Source organism: Zootermopsis nevadensis, unplaced genomic scaffold (assembly GCF_977971745.1).
Source record: "Zootermopsis nevadensis isolate Lab colony 2312 unplaced genomic scaffold, Znev_1.0 Znev_ptg000012l, whole genome shotgun sequence".
Taxonomy (NCBI): domain Eukaryota; kingdom Metazoa; phylum Arthropoda; class Insecta; order Blattodea; family Termopsidae; genus Zootermopsis; species Zootermopsis nevadensis.
Window position 1 is genome coordinate 13,160,264 of NW_028259144.1, and position 26,519 is coordinate 13,186,782.

At 35.9% G+C, this 26,519-nt stretch overlaps 1 protein-coding gene across 1 annotated transcript in view; it reads left to right on the plus strand.

Moving 5' to 3' along the window:
- Positions 1 to 13,062: 13,062 nt before the first annotated feature.
- Positions 13,063 to 26,519, plus strand: part of Hsp110 (heat shock protein 70Cb) — a 29,825-nt gene continuing 16,368 nt past the window's right edge. Inside the window, exons 1-3 of the mRNA XM_022064433.2 lie at positions 13,063 to 13,614; positions 21,319 to 21,517; positions 24,237 to 24,359. Coding sequence (XP_021920125.1) covers positions 13,499 to 13,614; positions 21,319 to 21,517; positions 24,237 to 24,359 — 438 coding nt within the window. The 5' untranslated portion in view covers positions 13,063 to 13,498. The remainder of the gene's footprint in view (positions 13,615 to 21,318; positions 21,518 to 24,236; positions 24,360 to 26,519) is intronic.

Genomic DNA, 26,519 nt, shown 5'->3' on the forward strand with positions numbered 1-26,519 from the left:
TCTGTTACCGTATTTCCTTGATGTTAAGACACCACCAGTTGTAAGATGCACCCTTGATTTACTAATAGGTTTTCAGGAAGAAAAATGTAATATCGAAACTTGGATGCCATTGAATGTAAGGTGCACCCCAATTTCAGAAATTTTAAAATGTGTCTTAAAATCGAGGAAATATGGTAATTAATGATGCAGTCTTTTGTGATTTAATTTAAATTATAAAGACAAGTGCTCTGAATTGATGCTGGCATTATTAGAGCTTCAATGAAAAAACGATTTACATTGACTTTGGAAATGAATGTATTAAAAGTGTGTGGATATGGTAAGGTATCTAATTTTTGGAACAGTACAGTACTAGCATATTCACAAGTCACTAGATATGTATATAAACATTAACTTATTATCCCCTAGGATAATTATTTGAAATTGCTGTATTGGCTAAATTATTGCGCAGTCTCAAATGTAAGGCAATCCATTTCCAGAAACCATGGAGGAAAATGAATCATAATACTGCAGAAATAAACACACATTTGGCTCAATTTCAGTTATTGAAGCACGTATCAGATTAATAGAAGTATTTTGGAAAATAATTGTGTGGAATTCTAATATTTATTCAGGATCATCACTGCTTTCTTCTTTGATTGAGCTACTTCCTGTGTTTTCTTGAGGTGTGGACTGTCAGAAAATACCCTCAGAGTATGGGGCTGTTGTCTGTGATTGTTCACAATTATAAGGCAATTAGAATTTTTTTAGCCTGTTATTAAAAAAGACAAAATATAATCATACCAATATGATACTAAACCACGAAGTTCTTTTGTGTAACTGGCACTGCTGTGTTTTTTTATATTTAAAGTGAAGGTGTAAACACTATAAACTTTTATGGATACTGTGCTGCATTACATACCCAGAATTTTAAATAGCTAATAATGCTTCTCTTTAAAATGTGCTGGTCTCATAGTGGTTGGTTGTCATGCATTTGGTACTATAAAAATGAAGTTGTTTTGGACTTACTTTTCAATGTAAATCTCTGAAATTTGTGTAATGTTTCATTAGTTTGTTAGAATGAATGTCAGAAACATGCTCTACATTTTTTGGATTGCATGCTAAAGGAAGAAGTCAAAGCAACATCATATAATCTTAAATGTGCAGTGTATTCTTCTTGCTGCAAATTCGTTCTGACACAAATATAGTGGATGTCAGTGCAATGCACAGTGATACTGTAGAAACTAGAAACTTGTATTTATTTGCCTGATGTGATGTTAAGCTATTTGCTTGATTGTGCTCAGTGTTACCCTGTCTGGAAATATATGAGATGTGATCATCATGTTTCAGCACTGCCTATAGTTTCATAATGTAACTCACGCAAAATTCATAATCCAGTTCAAATAATTCTGTATTGTAACAACCCTCTCTTTTCATCACTCAAAAACTGTAATTTTCCAAAAAATAGTCACGTTTTCATTAGTGTTTTCATGAGTTGTGCACCAAAAATACTGAATTTAGTGACTGATCTGATGTGTTTTTCTCTTCAGTGGGAATAGCAGCAATTACACATTTTTGGATCTGTACTTATCTTCCACAATCCTAGTATACAGAGTGTGATTTGAGGGTCTGGCTGAAATGTAAGGATGAGTTCCACATGCCAAAACAATTAAAGAAGTTCATGAGTGCATGGGTCTGGAAAAGCCACCATTCTGAAGCTGTGAGATCACAGAGGGCGGAATGAATACATTTCAGCTGTGGGTCAATACTGCATCAGAAGTTTTGGTAAGCAAAAGATGACTTTTCAGGAGGCTTTTCTTGTACCATGTTCATATGAACTATTTTGATTGTTTTTGAATGTATAACTCACTCATTTTTTCCAGACCTTTAATTTACACTCTGTATGGTAGATGGATGACAGTGGTGTTATGTATAACAGTATTCAAATTAAACATGCACGAGATATTTTTATTAACTCAGTTCATGTTCAAATTGGGTATGGTAAAAAATCTATTTTACTCAAATCAAAATTAACAACACAATTTTTGACTTATTAGAATATTTGGCAGCTGTGCCATGGCACAGCCTTTCTGCTATCCATTATCACTGTGTTGATTGCCATGAGTCACTGTGCAACAGCAGCAGAGATAAGAGGAAGTCTCAAACAGAGCTAATATTCCTTGTCTGCTATATATTAATATCTATTGTATGAGAAAAGGTGATTTAAAACCTGTACTACAAGGCTGCTGGCCAAACTTTTAAATCCACGATTAATGATTTATGAGAATTCTAGTGTGATGCAGTAAGAAATTATGCAAAGACAGTAAGTGTTTGTAATATCTCAGTATTGGTACAATGTGATCACACCTCAATCCATGTCCCCAGCTGAAGCACAAGGCCACCAGTGCCTGTTCCTGTCCTGTATCCAGCTTTAATAAGTGTTCCATTTATGAGACATTATGTGATATTTGTTGGGACTGGAAGTCATACATTTCGTTATCAGGGTTGAAATATTGTGAGGAATGTTCAGTATTAGGGAAAGAGTTTTTTTGTTTGTTGTATTGTACTCTGTGAAAATATTATTTCTAAAATTTACTTGTAAGTGTACTGGATGTCATACTCCACTCTGAGGTATTCCTGGTGCTTACTGCTGTTTGTGAACATTATATGGTTTCTGAATGCTATTTAAAAATTGGAAAGGAATAGTGGATTTTTAAGGTGGCTATAATTCAGTGGTTATTAGTGAGAAGAATTAATTGCAGTGTAAGCATAAATTACTATACTTCTACTCAGTAACATCTGTTTATACAAAAGCACAGTGTTAGTTTTGACACATACCACATATAATTGGCATCTATAATTTAAATACAGTAAACTTCTGATAATTTGAGCTTTGGCTGATTCTGTTGCCAATTCTTCATTCACAAATTTTTCAAGTAATCCAAGACTTTATTTTACTGCCAGTATAGTTTTTATAGAATTTTTAGGCACCTTATGTAGGATCCAAAAATGTTAATTATAATTTTCACCTAACTGATGCACTCAGTAGAATGTAATGGAATTCATTGTAAGGCACTAATATCTGAAAAAGACCGAGTGCACCTGTAGCATCCCCTCTTTCCATCTGCATGACCATTGGAACAGACACCCCATTCACCACAAATAATTTCAGTGAAGCAAAAAAAACTGCATTGTTTAACCATATCTACTGTAGACCCTTCGAAAACCATCCCCTTCCCTAAAGCAGCCACTGAAACATGTCAGAAGCTTAATCATGCGTATCTGCATTTATGTAGAAAGAAAGTTGTGCGCAGAAAATCTGCACAAGTATAGTCAGGAGTTTACTGTACACATATTCAGACATCAGTTTGTTCAGTTTGGTCATTTACCACCACATACTTTTATCATTGTCTAGAGCAAGGTGTGTGTATGTGTGTGTGTGTGTGTGTGTGTATGTGTGTGTGTGTATATATATATATATATGAAGCACCTTATAACAGACCTTGAAATAGAGGAAAAATGGTATTGTGAGAACTGTCAGTATGAACATTGCATATACAAGAGGGGCATATTTATTTTTAGAGTAGTTGTATGTTAGCAGTTTTGTAAAATTGGTCCTTCAAAGCAGTTTATTGATGCAAATGGTTCAGAAAAGCAAACATGAATGAAGCAATGATACCATTTCTTAGTGTTTTCAAACAGGTTCAGAATGTTTTAAGTACCGAAAGGGCATGTATCTTAATTTGACAAGCACACATTGAAAGATGTAATTAAATGTGGTGGTTTCTAATATCTGTTTGAATTTCAGACTTTACCATATCAGGATTTAAATCCACATACTGTGGGGCTGCCAGTTGGAATTTAACTATTGAGTTAACAGGTTAGTGGTATGTTCTTGTGATGCACCACTAGCCTGACCATATGTAAGCCATGATGCAGGGCTGGTAGATGTTAACTAACAGAGAAGAAATATAATCTCCTCACAAGGTCTACACAGTTTATTTATTCAAGTGTCTTATTTGCTACTTTATTACTACATGTTTTGGTCATTATAGGACATCTTCAGGTGATAAACAAGGATGTGACTGAACTGTGTGTCACATTAATTGTGTGTAAACTGTGTAAAACAAGTATGTATTGTTCTAGCAATAGTCTAAATACAGGGGTGAAAAGTTAATATAAAATGATTCTTATGAGCAGTAATGAATCAAAACAATTAATTTATGCAAGCACGTACTTGCAATATGTCTACATTTGGTAGGAATGGAGTTGTGTCTCAATGTGACCTCAGAGCTAGTATGCTGGATCTGAAATTTTTATAAATGTAAGTAAACAAATCTTATATATTTTGTGTGTAGGTATGGAAGTAAAATAATATAAATTTGTAACTTACTTTTATAATAGAAGGTATTTTTCTAGGGACCATAACTTACTTTTCAGATGTTTATTATTTAACACTTCTGTGACATAAAAATTAATGTGTAATAGAATAGAAGTAATTATTGATTTGGGGGGGGGGGGGTTAATGGAGAGGCTTTAGTACTTACATGGAAGATCACATGTTGATTTATAGTGGCCAAGAGCTACAGCAAAATTACATGCCAAACCAATTAAATGCTATATGTGTTGATCAAGACTTAATAGATGGGATTGTCAAGATAAGAATAGATTTCATTTATCTTAATGCCTTTATTGCTAATGTTATATATATATATATATATATATATATATATATATATATATATACACACACACACACACACACATACATGTACATACATATACACATGAACACACTAGAACATATATATATATATATATTTTTTTTTTTTTTAGAGTGTTCATTATCTACATATGGTAGCTATATGGAACATTGCCATTGTATTTTCTGTTAAGAGCCATATGTGTGTGTTGAGTATCCAGAACATATTCTTCATACTCAATACACATATCGCTTAGTAGAAAATCCTATGACAATCTTGCATATGGCTACCAGTTCTGATCTTCACAACCCCACCTGTGAAGCCTTTATCAAAACATATAACATTTAACTGGTTTGGCAATGCACCCCACTCACTGACACATAATTTCACTGTACTTCCTTGCCACTCCATACACCCCCCCCCCCCCCCCCCAAGTCAGTAATTAGATCATCATTCTGTTACGTATTCATTTTTGTCTTACAGCACTGATGACTTGAATAATGAATATCTGAAGATTATTTTATGGTACCTAAAAAATACCCTCTTTTATAACAGCAAGTCACAAGTTTATATTACTTTATTTCCATACCTATATCCAAAAGGTACAAGATGTTTACTTACATATATAAATATTTCAGATTCAGCACACCAGTTTTGAGGTTGTATTGAGTCATATCTCCATTCCTACTAAATGTAGACATATTGCAAGTACATGTTGGCATAAATTAATTATTTTGGTTCATTACTGCTTATAAAAATAATTTTATATTAACTTTCCACCTCTGTATTTACAAATGTTGTACATTGAAGATCCGATCAAGTCCTGCATTACAGTAATCACTTGTATCTACATTATTTTAATAATAACGATGGTCTATGATGACCGAAACATGTAAGAGACGTGAATAAGTGATAGCTGTGTAGATGTATAATATTAATTTTAATGTTATTTCGCCATATTACACAGCAGAATGTCTCTAATAAATATTATCTTCTCATTTTGTGTGGTACGTACAGCACAGTCTTCTGAGCTTTCCATTAATGGAAATGATTGTGGGCTAAAGTGAGATAACAGTACCTGCACATAACCTATATCAGTCCATAAATGTAGGACCCCTGAATGTTATACATGACAATTTTAATGGTTCATAATTTTAGCAAAAGAGATTAATTTGCAGGTATTACATGTTGTCACTGTCAGACACTGACAACATTAATACTGTTTAGTATGTTTAAGAAAGAGAAGATGATATATGTTTTGTGGGCAGCATAGAGCCTTTATTTAACATCTACTGAAAATTTCCATTTTCACATTGCAGCATCAATAGTACATGAACTGTAAATGTGTATATATGGAATCCCTTAGCATAATTCCACCTCCAGTAGCTGAACATACTAATACATCCATAAACATTGTATTCGTGTTTTATTTAACACTTCAATTTTTGTTTGCACAACATATGGTAGATAATTTCCGAAGAAAGTTGTAATTGAAAATATTTTAGGTCTGTGACATTAGAAAACAGCACCAACAGTACTAGATACAAGCACAGCCTTTTCTCTTTCTGTTGAGACTCTGTAACCCTTTCTTCATTAGTCTTAATGTAGAGCAACTGTTCAAGTAGAGGTCTGCATAGGCCAAAATGTTATAATTTCATCCAGACTGGCCTGAGGAGAATTTGGCTGTAGCCTGGAGTTTATTTTCGAATATGTTACCTGTACCCCACCCAAGCCTATCATATCATTACCACATTTTTCTTTGAATGCATAAATGCCATTAATCCTTTAATGAATTACAACACTACGAAAATCTGAAGTAATTTGAGGAATGATGCAAGGATAAGATGAACTATTTCTGGGAGAGGGCAGCTACGAATATTCCCTAGAAAATCAAGCAGATGGTATTTATTTCCAGACCATCACAGTGTCACGAGCATAAGACGAGTGTAACTAACTTTTTCTTTGTGAAAAAAATAATGACCCAAAATGTTATATAATATTTGCTTGACATCATTGAACCAGTCCTCAATTCAGTCTGAACCCAAATAATATTTGTGCTACCAAGTGCAGACCTCTATGATGAAGTGAAGTAGAATGCCATACTTCTTCTTATTTAGAGAATTTAATACCAGTAATTCTGTCAAATTATCTGAAGTCATCCCTCCTCTAATGTATATCATGCATCTTGAATTGCAGTAACAGAAAATACTGTGTACATGTAGCCAGTGTCTTTCAGATTTTATCTCTGTACAACGATTTTTTTAATTGATAAAGAGCAAATACCAGTCTCCCTCCCTCTGTTTTAGATATACTGTAGCTATGTTTCGCAGTTTCTGCATTTTTAGGCTAGTTCAGATCTCTGTATAGTGCCTATTAAGCCTTTGTCCATCCATATGCATCTAATAACTCAAGAACAGCTGAAAAGATTTATGTTAAATTTGGTATGGAGACTATTCCATACCTGTACCTTTTGATACGGTATAGGGGATTTATCCTCCATAATGACATCATTACTCATGATCCTCCCTGGTAATATCATGATGTGGTTACCATAGTTAACTTCAATGCCATTGCTACTTCCATTACGATGTTTAGCAGGGTAACCAGATGGTACAGCAATTAAATAAAAATTAAATTAAAACTATTTTCTTTTCAGTGTATACCAAGCAACGAGGAATGGGTAGAGCTGTTTCATTGGAAAAAGTCAAATGCTTGCAAATGTGTCATAAATGTAATGTTATCTGTACATTCACTTTTTCTATAAGTAGGTTGTGATTCCCAGCAGGAACAAGGATGTTCTCTTTGCGACTAGTGTGTATGGGGGTGGGAGCTCTTTCTGATGGCAAAGAGACTGGGGCATGAAACTGACCACTTACCTTATCTAGTGCCAGGAATGTGCAACGCTTTATCTCCATGTCCCATATGGCTTTATTATGTGGTGGTTAATTTTTCACAGGAATATCTTCATGGCATGGCCTTTGATTAAGCACAGGCACAATTTTACCTCTACCTACATCAAAGCTGCCATCTAATGTGTTAATGAATCATTAAGTAATGTAATGGGGTGTAGTAAGACTCAGTGATGTGCTATCAGTTTTTACAGTCACATAAGATCGTCCCAGGACTCTGCTATTTTCGTTGGATTTTGTGAAAAATGTTTGCAAATCATGCTTCATACAGAAACAAAGAGTTATAGATAGAAGTATCACAAAGCTTTGTTCTGTTGCATATTTATTCATATGTAAAGTAGCTTCGAGGTGAAGCTTTGCTAATCACTAATGTTGTTGAGAAGGCATGACAGAGGATAAATTGTCCCAATACGAAAAAGTATTTATGCTGAAGTCTGTAAGAAGGTTGATATAGCTTTGAAAGTGTAATCAGCTTAAATGATATACCATGAAATTCATGCACATTAAATCAATATCAAATGTAATAAAACTGATAATGGTGAACCAAAGAAATACTTTACTTTAAGAGCATGCTTATCCCTGTGTTTGGGATAGTACCCACAAGTTAGAAGAATGCATTCATAAAGAAAGATTCTTTTAAATGATCAAATGTTTCATCATGCCCTTTTCGACAAGACCAGTAGTTCTGTCATCATTGGAAGTTTATCAGAAACTCTTCTTTCATAATACAATTAAGTATTGAGATCAAAATACTTAACTGATGCAGGTTTTCTGAATCTTCAAAATACTATGTCTCTTTCCTTTGCTTTTCAATTTCATCTTTGGGAAAACGGTATCAAGGGAGCAAGATTTGATGAATTTGTTCTTGGTGATGAACTATTGGATGTGCAGGTTCTATGAGTGGACTTATTGTCATGATGAACCAATTGATATTAATTTTGCCACTTATTGGGGTGTTTTGATAGTACTTTCTGATGGATGCTGTGGCATATCTGTTGTACTGATGATCAATGTTTTGGTCTATGAAGACAAATTTGTGATGCACAACTTCATCACAAGAAAAGCTGTCTAGATGCACTTGGTTAGTGTCCTTCATAGGTGTATCCCTTTTTGAATCTTCAAAACGATCTTTACATTTGTGCTTATGATAAAGCATCTTGAGCATAAATTGCATTTCAGATATCTTGGTTGTGATGTGACATATGAGAAGGACCAAGATATAAATCAAAAGGTTCAAAAATTTCAGGCTATTGGTGGCACAATTCAATGAACACTTAAAGGAAAAACAAGACAAGATACACAGCTAATATTTTATATTACGACCGTCCCTGTTTTAATGTATGGCAGTGAGGCATGGACAATTACAAGTGAAATCAGAAAACTGCAAGCAGCAGAAATATTTGTTATGGTCAGTCAAAGGATGTACAAGACAAGAAAGTTTTAGAAATGAAGGCATTAGAAATGAATAGGGAACAGAGCCAGTAATTCAGAAAATAATAAATTACATATAAACATGTAAATCACACACAGAACTATTGCCAAAGGAAAAGTATCAAAACAAATCCTGGAATACCAGCTAGAGAGATTCTAATCTATAGGGCACCCCTAGAAACTATGGAGGGAAAACGAGAGACCGGAACAGGCTATGTTGTAATCCATTAAGTAAGAAGAAGGAGAGAAAGTGCTTTCTCCAGCACTTGTTCAAAACATATGTATCATAACCTGTTTCACCAAGTTTAAACAAAACTCAAAGCAAACTAACAATTGTCTTAAATAGTTAATTTTATAAAATCAGAGAACACAGACACATCTTCATAGCTTTGCATGTGTGACTAATATAACAGAATGTAGATTATATGAAGCAGACTACTCAGCACAAGTATATTCGCTGTCTCCACTTAACTGGAAAATCATAATATTATCAATGACATCATTATGAGATAATTCTCATAACTTTTGGATACTGCCTAATATGTTGCTAGAAAAAGGACAGGAAAAATTTAAGGAAATAATACTTGTGAAAATTTCTTAAAAGATCATTTACAACTGCTTCAACAAAATGTTACAATTGAGTGGCAAATGCCCTGGTTTGACTAGTTGTGCACTGCCAGACCACTAAAATTGAATGAATATAAAACAAATGGTTTACACACGAGATTATTATTGTTATTTCTTTCATTCTCTTATCACAGGTTTCTTTCTTTCCCTGGTACTTCTCTTGAACCAGTAGTGACAATCACCATTCATCATCATCAAATATTTTGGAATATTAATTTGATTCATGATTGCAATTTTCCTTCAAATTAACATCGACTCCATACAGGACTGGTGCCCAATGGACCAGATAAAGATTAATGTTGGTACTGGCATAGCTCAGTCGGTATAGTGACTGGCTACGGACTGGGCGACCGGGGTTCGATCCCTGACGGGGGCAGAGGATTTTTCCTCTGGCCTCTGCGTCCAGACCGGCTCTGGGGCCCACCCAGCCTCCTATCCAATGGGTACCAGGGTCCTTTCCCGGGGGTAAAGCCGGCCGGGGCGTGATGCTGACCACTCACCCCCATCTAGTGCCAAGGTCAAGAATGAGTAGGAGCTATACCTCCACTCCCCCCAAGCGCCTACATGGTGTATAGTGGGACAGCTTTACTTTTACTTTTTTACAACTAGAGTTGTTTCCTTTGCTAGGAAAACTAACATGATTCCTTTTGAGCACAATCTTTGTGGTTCTTGTATAAATAATATGTATGTGGTTAAGATTTGAGAATTATTCATTGATACTAAGTTTTTTTCACAATAATGTGGACTACATATATTCACAAGCTGTCGAACTGTTGGTTTCATTCATGCAAAAACTTTTTCATCTTTTTATGTTATATTTTTCATCAGTGAGATCTAAACTTCATTATGCTTCTTTTGCATGGAACACTCTGACTTCTACTGATGCCAGCAAGTTAGCAGATTTTTTTAGCCATGTTACAATAATTTCTACCCTCAAATTCATTATACAGTAGTTATGAAAATGCCTTAGAACACCTAAATTTCCATACCTTATATACTAAGAAGCAGCACTTTGATTGTTAATGTTTTCAATGGATATAAATTCTGCCCTTCCTTGTAGTTCATATGAAACAAATGCAAAGAAAGGAAACCACTTTGCCTCATAGCAGAAATATTTTTGAAATTTCTTGCCCTTACCTCTATTTACAGCGTCACATGTACAGCATGCATTGTGCACTTTCTCTGCTTCAGAAACTGGTCATCAGATGTAAGGCATATACCAAAGTTTACATAGTAATTGTTCTTATCTAACTGCTGTATGGTACTGTATTATAACCATATGATCTGTGTATGAAGGTTTTACTTAACATTGATTCATAGGTTTAACTTATTTAGTATAATTACAACAGATTTTTAAGTCCATTTTCACACCTTGTACTTTGCTTATTTAGTTCTCATATTACAGACACCTCCTGTAGTGCATTAATTGTCTGTGTGCTTCCTTGTTATTATGTCTGCATTGAATTGAATACTATCTTTATTAAGGAGATCATATAACTCTGTGCTTGAATATACTGCTGTGCCGTTACATGGTGCAAGTCAGTTTAAAAATCAACTAATTATTTTGTAGGTGTAAAGCTGAGATTAATTATATGAATATTAGACACTGAGCTCTGATGACGTATAACTCTTCACTGTGTTACCATTGAGGGATTTACCAGAATTCCTGGGTCAGCAATTTGACAAACCTAAAATTTGTTCTGTAGGTTTTGAGGTTTTCATGGTGATCACCACCATCTGCATAAATATTTTAAACGTGTTCTCACTTCCTTTTTACTTGTGTGCCAATATTTTTCATATGAACAGACAGACAAGGTTGCAGTTGATTCTCCTCATTAATGATACATTCATGATTTGACCTCACAGGAAAAATACATTCATTATTGACCTCACAGATGAGAGAACTGGGGAGTTTCCTGGGAAATTTCTAACTAACTCATTACGCTACTGAGATGTCCCAGGGTGACCTGGGACATCTCAGTAGCATTAATAGTAATGTTCAATTTACCATGGACATAGACCAGAGAATATCTCCTATTTTAAGATACAGTACTAATATATGTGAGCAATGCAGTGTTTCATTTGGTTGTAGAGTTTGCACACAATTATGTACCTGAATGTGGCACCACATCACCATCTTGTCAATAAGCAAGATGTGCTGAATTCAGAGTCAGAGCAATTTGGATCTCAGCTGTCTTACATACTGAAATGGAAGTACTACAAATAATGTTTAACAAAATGGCTACACCAGCTATCAAACTGCTAAACCCTTCATACAATTCAACAAACATTCTACATAAATTCAAAATCAGAGTCTGTTCTATCTTCAGATATCAATGAGACTGTGGTCATGTCCAGAGGACAGTTGCTAAGGTTGACTATACTTCTGATAATGTTTGCTGATGCCTGTTGAAACTGTATTATGTAACTTCTGGAATTTGTTGCACTATCTAATTTTGACTGCTTGCAGAACATAGAAATTTTTCCCAAATCTTATCTACAGCCCAGGCCTCTGATGAGAGATTCAAGGACAGTTGAAGGTGGGTCCTGAATAGTTCATGTGTAATCCCATAGAGTTTACATTACTTCTCAAACTGCAGCAAATAACATTTCTGCAGATGATGGTATTTTTTATGTTTTTTTTAGAAAACTGTATTTTGCTGTAGACTGGTGATACATATATAAATAATATATATTTGAATAAATGTTCTGTTTACTGTCATATTATTCACTGAAGTGATTGGAGAACAATGTTTGAGGGTTCAAGTGTAAGTTATGAACAAATGTTATGAGGTTGAATACAGGTATCTGTGTACAAACACTTTTTACATTTTTCCAAACTGTACTGATCAGCACATTTTATTTTGGATGTGCTGTTCTGATATTATAGACAAATGGAACGAAGGTCAGAAAAAGTTTACAACCAGTTTAACAAAGTACACTTGTACATAGAAAATGGGAGTAGAAGCTTGCCATTTAATATCAGGGTTCAAAAATAAGATGACCGACTTCTGGATTATTGCGAAATTTAGTCTGGTAGAAGTTTACCGACGTTTCAGAGGTGCTCTGATGATGGTTGCAGCAAGCATGTTTTATATTAATACTTGCCGCCGGAGAGCTCACTGAATATTAGTTAACCTTATTACCGACTGACCTAAAGTACCGACGCTAACGTTGATATGTATATCCACTTCTCCTAGATGTCAGTACAGTTTAACTCTAGTTGGTATCTGTGCTGTATTCGTACGTAAATGCATCCCTATTATACTCTATAGATCCGCAAATTAATTAATTGTAGTCAGATGACAATAGGTAGTGGAAAAAGTTATAATACCAATTCTTACTATTATAGAGATTTTATGTAATATAAGCAAGCATTTGTTATATGGTTGGTAACAATCGATGCAGTCTGCGGATGAAGACCTATTTCCGGTATTTGACTTGCACATTTGTTGGTTCAGTCCGTTCTGTACATTAAAGAATATTGCATTTTGTTTTTGCAAACGTTATAGGCTGGTATATAACGTCCGAAAACCACGTATTTTTGTGCTTCCTTTGCGCATTTGGAATTTGATATTACATTTTAAAGCAAAAAACTGAACGTCCAGTAAGCCGTTAATAAACTCGCTCCGTGTATTACATTAGTTCAGTTCCAGAATTTTCTTCACAAAGTGCGAGCCTATCTTCTAGTGTGCATTTCGTTCCCATGTGCTAGAAACTTCGCCGGTGAATGATTGGTCGCACTTTGAAAGCAGAGGTAGAAGAAAAATTGTTTCGTTGTTGTCTCTGCAGCAATAAGTGACTGGCAGTTGGTGCGTTGTATAAGAGGTTCACTGGTATATGTAATTGCAAATGGCTGCTATGTCAGTGATTGGCATTGATTTCGGTAATGAATCCTGTTACGTTGCTGTTGCAAGAGCTGGTGGAATAGAAACAATAGCGAACGACTATAGTTTACGTGCCACACCGTAAGTATTGATTTAAGTCCTTGTAATATTTAGCATTTAACGCACCCATCTAAATAAATTATGCTTTGTTATGAATCATTGTGTCTAATACATATTCCGTATAAAATGTGAAGGTTATAGTTGTGAAAGTAACAGCATTAGTTTTCATTTTAGTATGATGATTCATACACAGTTGATTTGCCTTTGCCGCAAAGGGTCCCGATCTTAAATAAGTATTAATACGGTAGCCTACATACGGCTGACCTAATATGGTTAGGTCAAGTTGAAAGAACGATCATTTCCACCTACAGAACGTTTGATCTTTTTGGTCATGTTTGTAGCAGACCTTGTTTGTTTGCTCATTCAGCTGTTCTCAATATGTCATATTCCATACATGCTTTCCGTGTGTTCCGATCTAAGAACATTGCTGTTGTGGCTTAGTGAAACCATAATTTTATGTAGACAAGGGCATTGTGCAATATGCAGGTAACAGGAAGATAGCATCAGAGATAACTGGTTTTATGCCCCTGCATTTGCACATTGATTGCATATTAATAAAAATGTTACAAGCAGAGCATGAAAAATTGTAAAATATTTCTTTCTTTTTCAATTCTGGGTTATTTTAGGTTGTATAAGACATGTTAAGAAATTAACTGTTACTGTGACGTGTTGTGGTGAGAGCAGCATAACAATGTCAATAAACTGTTTAGTTGTCTGTTTATTGACATTGTTGCGTCTGGCATTGTTGTAGAGAGTTGACTGTATGTGCAGACCTCTGTAACTGATTTAATTTGACATGAATAAATCAGGGTTGACAATCCAGGTCGCAATGCCGACCCATGTTACAATACATTGGCAATTATTCATTTCTTAGCCATTTCATAAAATTTTAAATATGGTTTAAGAAAAGTGTCATTGTAATGCCTTTTAAGAAATTAGTTTTCTTAATGCTATCACAGAATTATTTGTTGCAGCATGACAAACTGTGCTGGTATTTTGGTATGTGTAAATTTAATAACATACAAGTGTTTTTGCTTTGGCATTAAGTTTTTTAGTGGCATCCTTGTTCAATTCTAGTGAATTGTTGAATAGCAATGGTTGATCCTCATGTACTTTATAAAGGTTCCTAAGATTTATTTTGAATGTTGAGAAGTAGGTTATGAAAATTAGAATGGTTTGGGTTAGTGCTAATATTGGTGAATACCTCTGCAACCAGGTAGAAAGGTTAGGCAAGTTGATGGTCAAATTCATCTGTAGGTATAACAGTGTCCCCATACTGTAAAGCTGTTCCTTGTGTCAAAGTACCATAACAGGTTCTGAGACAACAGAGATTATCTTCTGTTTCATTAAAATCAATTTTGTACCTGGTGGCCTGGAAGGAAGTGACAAAGTAAGACAATATAAAGTATCTTCTGCTGTCTGTATGTATATCACTAATACACAGGCTGTTGTGGAATGAAGTGTACAAAGTTGGGAAAGTTGTTCGGCTGTATATTGAGGAAAAATGTTTATATCAGCTTCTATGCAATTTTTTATAGCAGTTACAGACTTTAAAGAGTAAAAGGTGTTATTGGTAAAATCATTTGTTGTCAGTTCATTTTGCGAGAAGAAAATGTGGCAAGTCTTCTAAGATGGCATGCACACATAAATTTCATTGTTTGTTAGATGTAAGTTTACATTTCTTAAATATTTAATTCATTAGGTAACTTCGTATTCTGAAGATTGTTGGTAGTAAAGAAAACTTCCCAATTACATGATTGATCTGATTTGAGGTATGCATCTCAGCATGTCAGACAATCATCTTAACAGGAACTCTTTCCTCGATGATTTCTTGGAACTGCCTTTGTAAGCATTAGAAACATAGGCTGATATCATGTCCATTATGTATATACAATTTTCACTTCTCACCTTTTTGATGGCTTCCGTAATGATTCACTTCATGATAAGTCAATAAATGAATGTTTTATCAGTCGCAGAATTTGACACTTGTTGGTCTTCAAATGTGACTTCTTATGAAGTAGTACACAAGTACTGAGCTTTCTTGATGCTATCATTTCACAAATATTGTCAATATACGAGAAGTATGCAGAAATAAAAAGGTCACATATACTATTTTCATAAAGTTAACACTACAATAACTCTGGAACCTTCGATTTATATTATTTTACCTTGCAAATGTAGATCTATTAGAGAACATTTAGGTAATATTGGTTGTGTTGTTATTGTTAGCTAATTCGAGTATATATTATCATTAAAACTTATCACAAAATTACATTTATTTCCTAAACTAACCAAAAATGGGGTCTGTACTGTGACATATCTCAGAATTGTTAACAGATGCAAGTATACAACTCTGTACACATTATCACCTACAGAAGAATTCTAAAGAGTGTTAATACTGAAGTTGCAGCTTCAAGCAGTCCTCAGATAATTGAGCTGAAGTAGAATGCAATTTTATTATACTGCGAAAAAGCCGCATTTGCATACCTCATTTAGTCAGGTCTGTTTGCTCTATCTCTTACTTGCACACACACACACACACACACACACACAATTTGTAATTTCTGTCACAAATGTGCAGATATATGGTAAATATGTTTCCTTACCTAAAGCTTACATAGGTTCCATTTTATGTACATTTATGTGTGTGGTTAATATCTGATCAGTGAGAACACCTACTCCTGCGTTTCTTCTCAATTTGGGATAGTAACTCTTGTGAAATGTTGTGTTTGACCTGCCTTATTGTCGGGTGCATGTTTGACAAGCAGAATGTTATCTTCGTTTCAGCAGCAGTCATCTCTTAAGGCCAAAATAAGTTAAAATTTGGTCCATGAGTCTGCATGAATTTTACATAGGACATATGGTCTTGTGTCTTTCTTGAACAGTACACAACCACCAATGACCATCATACTCCCAGGCAACATGTGAAGAGAGCATAATCATTTGAAATAACAGTATGTCTGTGCTATTTACTCCATTTTCTTTTGTTATTTTGTGTGTTGTGAAAGATAGAGACAGAAAAGTGGCAGCTGTAGTGATTGTCCTATAATTTAATGGCTGGAAGTTATACACTTCAGTTCTTAATATTGCAACTTCCATATCAAATTGATCTGCAATCTACTTCTCCTTTGGACATAAAATAATGTAATGTGTTTGTTGCTGGCTGCAGTAATTGAATACTTCATGAGGTGTTTGCAGTGTTGATAAAATTATATCTGTTTTGTATTGAGCTGCACTGCCGTAACTGAAAAATAAACTTCTTTGGGTTGGGAAATTTAGTACATAGGTGTTATCTTTTGAACTTCATAAAATTATCACGTATTTTGATCAAGGAAGTCGCTATTTATGCAGAAGGACAAAGTTTGCAGATATTGATGTTTGATATAAGCACGGAAGGTACAAAGAGTTGCTTGTTTTTTCAATTCTAAAGGGTTTTGATGATGGTAGATTAGACTAGCTCTGTCTAAGGGACCCAACAGAGTAGGTACCTCTTACCTGAAGAGGGGGACAGAACCAGCCTCCGAAACATCGTGGGGTTTAAAGAATAGACAATGGAAAACGTCCTGACAGCGAATCATTTTAAGTGCTTGATTGTTTTCCCATTGAAAACCCTGCAAGGCATGTTGGAGTATAAATTAAAAATTCTCTGAGAAGTCTGTCATAATTATGCATTGTTCTGATTGTAGGTTTTCTTTTGGCTGTTATCGCGCTTGTTTGGCAGTATAATGATTAATCAGTTCAGGTATCTTTGACACAAGATTTGCAATGTATTTGTCAGGTTGCTGTGATGAGAGTTGCTCTGTCTGTTACTACCCACTGTTTGTAGTCTATTATTATATGATCAAGCTCATTCGTAGTAATACTTTGTGTTTATGCATCAATATATGAAGTACACACACCATATATACAATTCTCATTCATATTGTTTCACACACACACACACACACAAAATCATTTCCTCAACCTGTTGTATGTACATGGTGCATGTACCATAAGCATCAGCTAGAACATACCACTTTGGTCTTAATTTTAGAAAAATTTGGAAAGTCTACTGCAATATCTGGGTGTCTGAATTTTATGTAGGGTTCTTTGAGGTTGCACAACATTAACTTTTCTGTACTTTACCTTTACCCAATTTCATAGAGAGTGTCAGGTACTGCATAATTATTGATCTGGAGCAAACACATGATGCCCATTTATATAGGAAGGAGTAGAGGGAACAATCTGTTAGTCGGTAGAATGATAAATATGGTGGTGTGGGGAAGCAGTAAGAGGCAGGCAAGGACTTGTGCCATGAGGACACTGCTCATCTGCTAACATTGTTGGTGATGCCTTGGTGGACGTTTGAAGCCAAATTGAGTTCAGAGTTGAGTAGTAGTTTAATGCTGAATCTCGAGTCTGTTATTACCATATGTCAGTGCATCTTTGGTAGAAATAACAAGAATATGTTGGCTGACACACAAGTAAATGAGGTATGCAAATTGGTCTTTTTTGCCTGTTCCACCTTATTGTCTGAGGACTGCCTGAAAGCTTCATTCTCTTGAGAGTTCTTTAGTTTAGAGACGTGTGGCTTCATAAATCTCATGTTTTGACCAGATTATGAAAACAATGACATTTTTTGGTAAGTTTTGACCTAAAATGCTCCAGTGAATTGGTTTCCAAGAGTAATAAGGCAAATATGCTTTATAAGGTGTCTGCAGTGGCCACGCGATCTGAGGCGTGGGCCTTCTGCTGCTTGGTCGCTGGGTCCGTGGGTTCGAATCCCACTCAAGCCATGGATGTTTGTCCGCTTTTTTCTGTGTTGTGCTGTCCTGTGTACAGGTAGAGGCCTTGCGACTGGCTGATTCCTTGTCCAAGGAGTCCTACCAAATGTCTTTAGATCGAGCCAACAAAAAGTTGGGACCCGCAGTGCTCAGGCACTTGAAGAATGGGTCGTTCACAGTATCCCAGTATATGCTGTATAAGTACTGTTATAGATCTACAATTTGAGGGTAAAGACAAGTGCCTGCAACTAAGAATTTTAGAGTTATGGCTTGCTCAACCTGGCAAAAAATTACATTGCAACTATTTCTATGCAATGTTGTCAGGAAATAATTCTACTTTCAAAGCTAATTCACAGTACACTGCACGTACTAATTCTGAAGGGACTACACTTTTTGCATACAAAGGTGTACAGAATTTGGTTGTAATTAAGTGCAACTTATATTTTCCAAACTTGTTGAATTGAGATGGAATGGTTGTAATACTAAATGTTAAATGAAGTATGTTGATCCTGGGAATTATAAACAGAAGTGTTTCTGCTTCAGCATAAAAGGTACTTAACAAAGATGTATTAATCCTTAAAAGCCAACAGTAGCAGTATGTATCACCTGTTCTAATAACAAGTCTGCAGAATGCATTTATTCGTTTCATATGATTCTCAAAGTGAACAGTGAATATTTTAATAAACTGTATAGATGACTATGAGAATAATTTCAGAGAGAGTTCTCGATGTCAAGGAAGAAGTATGTGCCTGCTTCATCGACTGGAAGAAGGCTTTCGATCGAGTAAAATGGAAGAAATTAATGAGGATCCTACAGAGAATTGGAATTGATTGGAGAGATAGAAGACTAATCAAAAACCTGTACATGCAGCAAAAAGTCAAAGTGAGACTGGACTCAGGAGACACCAACAGCGTTGAGATAGGTAGAGGTGTAAGACAGGGATGCTGCTTATCACCAATTCTTTTTAACCTGTACGGGGAATGGCTTGCCAAGGAAGCTCTGGAGGGAACAGGAGACTTCAAAATTGGAGGAAGAGTGATAAAGACTGTAAAGTATGCAGACAACTTAGTAGTATTGGCGAAGGAAGAGGAGGAATTACAGAACATGATGCACAAGTTAGTGGAAACAGGTACAGAGTATGGAATGGAAATCAACATTGAAAAATCAAAGGTAATGAGGATAGCACCGAGAGCAGAACCATTGAACGTTGTAATTGGAAACCAACAGCTGGAGAATGTGGAGCATTTCAAGTACTTGGGAAGCATAGTCACGACGGACGCCCTATGCACCAAGGAAGTAAAAGCAAGGATAGCCATGGCCAAGGCAGCTTTCGTCAAGAAGAGGATACTTCTCACTAGCAAGTTGGGCTTGGAGATGAAGAAGAAACTAGTGAAGTGTTACGTTTGGAGTGTCGCGCTGTATGGAGCAGAGACTTGGACACTCAGGAAGAAGGAACAGAAATACCTGGAGAGTTTCGAAATGTGGTGTTGGAGAAGAATAGAGAAGATCAGGTGGACAGATCGAGTGACCAACGAAGAAGTATTGAGGAGAGTCAACGAGCAAAGAAGCATTCTGCAGGCGATTACACGAAGGAAAGCTAACTGGCTGGGACATATTATGAGAAGGAATGGATTAATGAGTGATATCACCGAAGGCCAGGTTGAAGGAAAGAGAGGACTAGGAAGAAGATTGATACAGCTAACCGACGACCTTAAACAAGGAAAGAAGATGACGTTCCAGGAATTAAAGCGAGAAGCCGAGAATAGGGACAACTGGAGAGCTCTTTTTGGGCAGAGCAATGGACTTGTCGTAAGACAGAACACTTAATAATAATAATAGATGACTGGTTTTTTGTAATGGAAAAGTGTTTTTTCCTTCCCATTGCAGGCTGGATTTCTAAGTAACCTTTACTTGAGCTTCAGCTTCAAAGTGTTAACTAAGCATTGTTTAAGAAACCAGTTGTTGCTATAGCATAAACTTGAACTTGCAGTTTATTCAAACTGGTATTTTTCAATGAACTGTTCTTCTTTCTTAAAGAAAAGAACAGTAGTTTTGCCCCAATACTATTATTTTAAAATAATATAAACATCTTAAAGAGATTGAAATCTCAAATTTGAAGAATTTGAATAGACACAGTTGAACTTCGTTCTTTGTGAAACATTAAGGATTTGGTGTGTGTACTGTGTTGACATTTCTGTGTAGTAACATTTCTTGTAAAGAATTTGTAGCCATGTTTAGAATATCCCATTGCACAGAATTGCATGCTTCCAGCTGCAATGATAAACCAGTTATTGCCCTGAATTATATAGCATATTTACCATATTTTTTGTTTTACATGTAAATTACCTGACCAGAAGTATATTTTTAAGACCTTATAGTCAGTTCATGGAATTACATAGTTGTCTTCAGAAATGCATGAAATATTTTTCAACAAATGTGTGTTGAGTGTGCATAAACAAGCAAACTTCTATGGCATTTATGTACATCTGGCAGTGGCTAGTGGGAAATATTATGTGCTACTTACTTAATTGTGCAATTTTAAAGTGTCCTTTATTTTATCCTTGCTGAATGTGCTTTTTAAATTAAAATTAATTTAAATAAATATTTTATCATATTTGTTTGTAAATAAATTTGAGTAACATGACCAGCAAAGAGGAAGTACGAATTGTTAAAAATTATTTCTATCCAACATGTTTTATCACTACACTGGGATCATATATTTAGCAATTAGTACAGTAAATAGTGGAAAATTGTAGTGTCATGGAGAAAGGTTGGGCGTTTTTTTCCTCCTTCCCCTCTTGGTTGATTGCTTCACAACAGTCAGTATGTAAAGGATTCGTCTGACTTTCAAAGTGTAATGTTCTCCGTTTTTCAAGTGTTTGTTTTGTGATTTCTTTGCTGGAAGTGTATTATTTACTTATCCTATGAATAGTATGACATAGTAAAAACTTTGCCTTTTCAGATCATGTGTAGCACTCAGCGAAAAGAATCGCATCCTAGGAGTTGCTGCAAAGAATCAGCTGTTAACAAACACGATGAATACAGTCCATGGGTTTAAACGACTTCTTGCTCGAAAATATAATGATCCACATGTAGACAAGGAGCGGAGGTTTCTCCCTTTTAAGATGACTGAACAACCTAATGGTGGCATTGGTATCAAGGTATGTCTATAAACTCTAGAGCAGAAATCAAACAACCCTATGGCTGTGGACACCTTAATGTCTGGCTTGCACAGGAGAATTTAAAAATATAAGTATTTAAGTCATTTTAAATGGTAATGTTTTAGTTTTAATATTACAGGAGGACATAAATGAAGAGTAGATTAGTTTCTTGAATTCCTGTGCAACTGTGGCTTCTGCCTCCATTGTCTGTTGCAATCTTCAAAATAATAGTTCTTTAACCTTAACTGAACACAAGTACCATGTGCTGAGCTTTTAAATTCTATACCCGATCCTACAAGTGACCCATACAGCAGGCTTTGTTCACTTAAGTACTGATTTCACTAAGGGCAAAATGGAGAATATGTCAAATTGCTTCTGATGCATAGCAAGAACAGACTAAGTTGCACACAACCAGCTTATTGATATGTGCATCTGCTAAAGGGATTTATTTCAGGTATGGAGCTGTATGCCACTTTTAATTTCTTGGTTTACAGCCACTCTGTGTTTTTGCTGCTGCTGAATTGGACCTTGCACCAAGTATAGCTCTTCCAGTGTAAAATATTGAATGCAAAGCAGCTGTATAATTAAAATTTGATTGAAAAACTAAGCCTGTTGGATATTTTCTTTGATTTGGATTTGTTGGACTCCATCCTGTAGGAAACAGTATTGAATGGGAACACAAAACATGTGCACTGCCAAAAGAACTAGAATCACAGACTGGTCACCCTCATTCCTAGGTGATACCAAGACATTGCTTGTTTAACTGGACTTTTGAAGTATAAAATGAGCTGAGCTCTGAACAGTTCAAGGTCCACCATGCGTGACCAGCACTACATGGTGCATAGGAACAGGGAGGAAAATATCGAGAATATGTAGCGCGCATGGATGGGACAAGAGTGTGCACCGGATATTGGTTGGGAAGCCTGAGGTGAAGAGACCGCTGGGGAGACCTGGACGTAGATGGGAGGATAATGTCAGGCGGGATCTATGGAAGATAGGAGTTGAAGGAGACTGGATTTTGTTGGCTCAGGACAGGGTCCGGTGGAGGGCTTTGGTTAATTTGGTGATGAACCTTCGGGTTCGGTAAGCCATCTAGTTAGTAACAAAACTGTATTTGTAAAACTACAGAATATTCCAGAGGCAGGCGGACTTTGCTGCTACGCATTAGTAACCAGCAAAACTGACCTACCAAAAGTTGCGGGTCTTACCGAGAGACCCGTCTACGACGGATGCCTGACCGCTAAATCTGATCATCTGAGATGAGGTTCGGTACTGTGTCTTTAACATTTGAATAATAAACCATTTGTTAAGCACATTACTCTTTATTCACTGCTCGCTACTACCACCTGAGAACTTGCCGTCCCCTACTACAGCCCAGCCAGGATCGTCATCTGAGCTCCAGATAGTGTCAACATCTATGATACGACGCTGTAGGGCCGCAGTTGGGAGTCAGGATACAACACTTTTTTTGGAAACTACATTTTGCACGTGCTGCCAGCATGTGCCAAATATAAATTGAAAAGGGGAGATCTAATAAAATCTGCGTATTCTCCATTACTTGGCTGTTGAAGGCACAGTATCTTTCAAAACATAATAATATGAAACCAGTAAAGTTTGTACTAAATGTTTTTCACTATCTGGCAGTATTTCAAAGTTGAAGCCATACAGTTTTTCATACTTCTGTCTCCATTGGTTCATTAGTTAACAGCATTAGATAGCAAGTTAAAGATTTTAGGTTTCACAGGAAAAATTACAAAAATTGAAGTTTTAAACTTTTGGAGGTCGTTAAACCAACTATAATTTTATATTTCTTTCTTAAGATATACTCCAACCTCAGAAGTTCAGGAACTCTGTTACTGCTAGTGAGTGCTGGAAATTAAGTACAAGGCTGGGTTTGCATCCAGTGGCATAATGCTTGTTAAAAAGTTTGTGTACTGTGATTTCTCTTACATTGCAACTGTGCTACCAGATGTGCAACTTTATATCAATTTTTCCACATTGTGCAAATAGTTCACTTATGCAGTCAAGCATGATGGACAGTCACTGTTATATTAGGAGTACTGTCCACAGACCAGGAGAAAAGCCCTGTGGGGGGAAGTCATTTCTGGGGCAGTGCTGGGGGAATGTTTACTATCAAGTGGACTAGAGGGCTGCTGTTGGTGGGAAGTGTGATATGTCAGAGTTTTACACTACTACACACAGACTGAAAACATCAAGCAGTTAAGAGTAGCGTGTAGCGAGCGCAACTCTAATGTGTTCTGTGGGTGTTGTGATAATATTCTAGATTAAATCACTGTGCCACTGTGAGGTAATCTTGAAGCTATACCCATTAGAACACATGAAAGCCTGTTGTCTGTTGTTCGTTCAGTGGTTGTGGAACGAATGCTTTTAGGATGGGTCATCACTCACCGTGAAATCTTGCACATCCGCATATATAAAATTCCTAGCAGGGATTTTCTCCTGGTCTGTGGACTGTAGATAGATTTAATTTAATTATCGTTGTTGCATTCAATTGCTGTTGGATACGATGCATCATTTTGGTCTGACATCTCAAGAATGCTACAGCATAATATGTGAACTTACCCTTCATTGTCATTTATTTCAATGGCACAGGTAATGTTCATACAGTTCACTGTGTTGCATTTGAGTAATACTAAACAACCGCCAGGAAGTACCATTCAATTAGAATCTGTTTTTATGTATACTTATTCTGTTCCAGGTTACATACTTGAATGAGAGTCATGTGTTTTCTCCAGAACAAATTACAGCCATGTTATTCACAAAACTGAAAGATATATCTGAGAATGCTCTGAAGACCAAGGTTAATGATTGTGTTATCTCGGTAAGCCATGCTGTTTTGATAAATATACATTGAACCCTTCATTCACAGTTGCTTCTTTTGGGAATAGCAAATTTGATTAATAAGGGAAATGATAACATTGATATGAGACGATTCAAACTGAATCAAGGGAATATTTAAATTTAGGAAACTTGGCATGTGTCATGCATTCAGTTAATGCTACATTTGTTGATACTGTGCCTGGTGCAGTGAATGTAGTGAAATGTTGCATCATTTACTTGAAAGGATTTTGACTATATTTTTTGGGCCTTTATAGGGATTCCTGCCCTAACTATATGTGATAAGGAGAAACAGTGTTAATGTTACAGAAGGCACATTCATTATGAATATTGGCTGTACTGTCTGAAGTGGTAGCAGAAACTTGTGTCTCGGTCCCCTCAGCAGGGGCTGGGCAGCTTATCTATCTGTATGATGATAAGTGAGCAGAAGTGCCTACAGGAATGTACAACCACTCATTTGAAAGCTAACATTGCCCCAATGACTGAAGTAACAACAGCTTTGTCATTGCTTTCATGAAAGCTCTTAAATTATGCAATTTTTTGTAACCATTGTTGGATGTTAACGTGTAAAAATCTGTATTACCATACTGTGCAAAAGCATATATTAGGCCATGAACAAGCAGTCTTTTATTTCAGTGTATTGTTTCATTTCTGTCAGTGTTGATAATGCGGTTGGATGTGAAATGTGAGGTTTGTGCTGTGAATGTGATTAGTTTAAAGACAGTAGGTGGAGTTGGCTCAGGATCGTGGCTGGCTATGGACTTTGATGTTGCCGGTGTTGAACCTGCGAGTTCTGCTACCAGGGAGTTAGTTATTTTATTTATAAAAAAAAACTAGAATTGTGCGTGTATACCAGTTCAGTAAAAAAATTTCTGAATAATATATGTATAGTATGTATTGTGATTGTAGTATATATGCCTGTGCTTCAGTTTATATCTGTATGAAGATTGGCATTAGCAAACTCCATTTGTATTTGCCTCTTAATTACAAACATATTCAGTAACAAAACTGGCATGGTACACATTACATGGTTTATGTGAACAGCCAAAATAACTGGTATTGGAGCACAGAACATTTTCATGTTGTTCATAAAGTGTCATTACATGATTTAAAAGTTAAGGTTTGGTGTGCAATTAGTGCATAGAGAGTAATAATTGAGCCTCTGTTTCTCATGAAAGTCAATTCTGAATATTATGCAAGATTGATTGTCTCCCTTCTTTGATCATCTGGCTGAGAAAGAAAAACTGTGCAGGAATTTCATGCAAGTTAATGCAACAGCACACACTGTAAACAATTCTGTGGTTGCATTAACTGAAGTGGATGATTCACAGGTTGAAGATGTTGCCTTCATGATCACCTGATTTAAATCTTGATACCTTTATTTGTGGGGCATGCTTAAAGAAAAGTGTATGTGAACAATCCACACACATTAGAAGAATTTCAAGCAGATATGATTCATGAAATTTCTTCTTTTCTGTACAAAAGCTTTGATGTATGTCTAGGAACATATTGTCATGATGTGGGGCATGTTTAGAAACAGAGAATCATCTCTTCTAGACTCTTGTATAAAATATGTTGAACTGTAGTGGAAAAGTAGGATGTTAATGACTGGCTGCTGCAGCAGGTCTGTGCGAGAAATATGCCATGTCAGCTGTGGAATCCAGTACCCTGTGTATTTGTCAGAGGTTAGAGGAAAAGTGAAAATGTAAAGTACATTCCTCCAGTGGGTACAGGTAAAGGAAAAAGTCCAGAAGTAGCACTTTGCATGATCTTGTTCAATTAGAAATGCCAGAATAGTTGTCAGTATTTTGACAACCATAGATGTAAGTATCATGTTGGATAAAATTAACATAATATCCAACATACAGAAAGTAGAACTGCTCAGAATGGAAAGCTATAGTGCCTGGTGCAGTTCCCCAACGATTATTTGATTATTTATATTTGTCTCTTATGGAGTCACATACTTACTCCATTGAGCCAAGTCCTTTCCGAGAAGGCAACAGTTGCTTAGCCACTCAAGAAGTTCTCAGCATTTTATGGAACCTGTAGGTTCATTACCATTTTCACAAGAGCCCACCATTGGTTCCTATCCTGACCCAGATGAATGCAGTCCATACCACCCCATCATATTTATATAAGATAC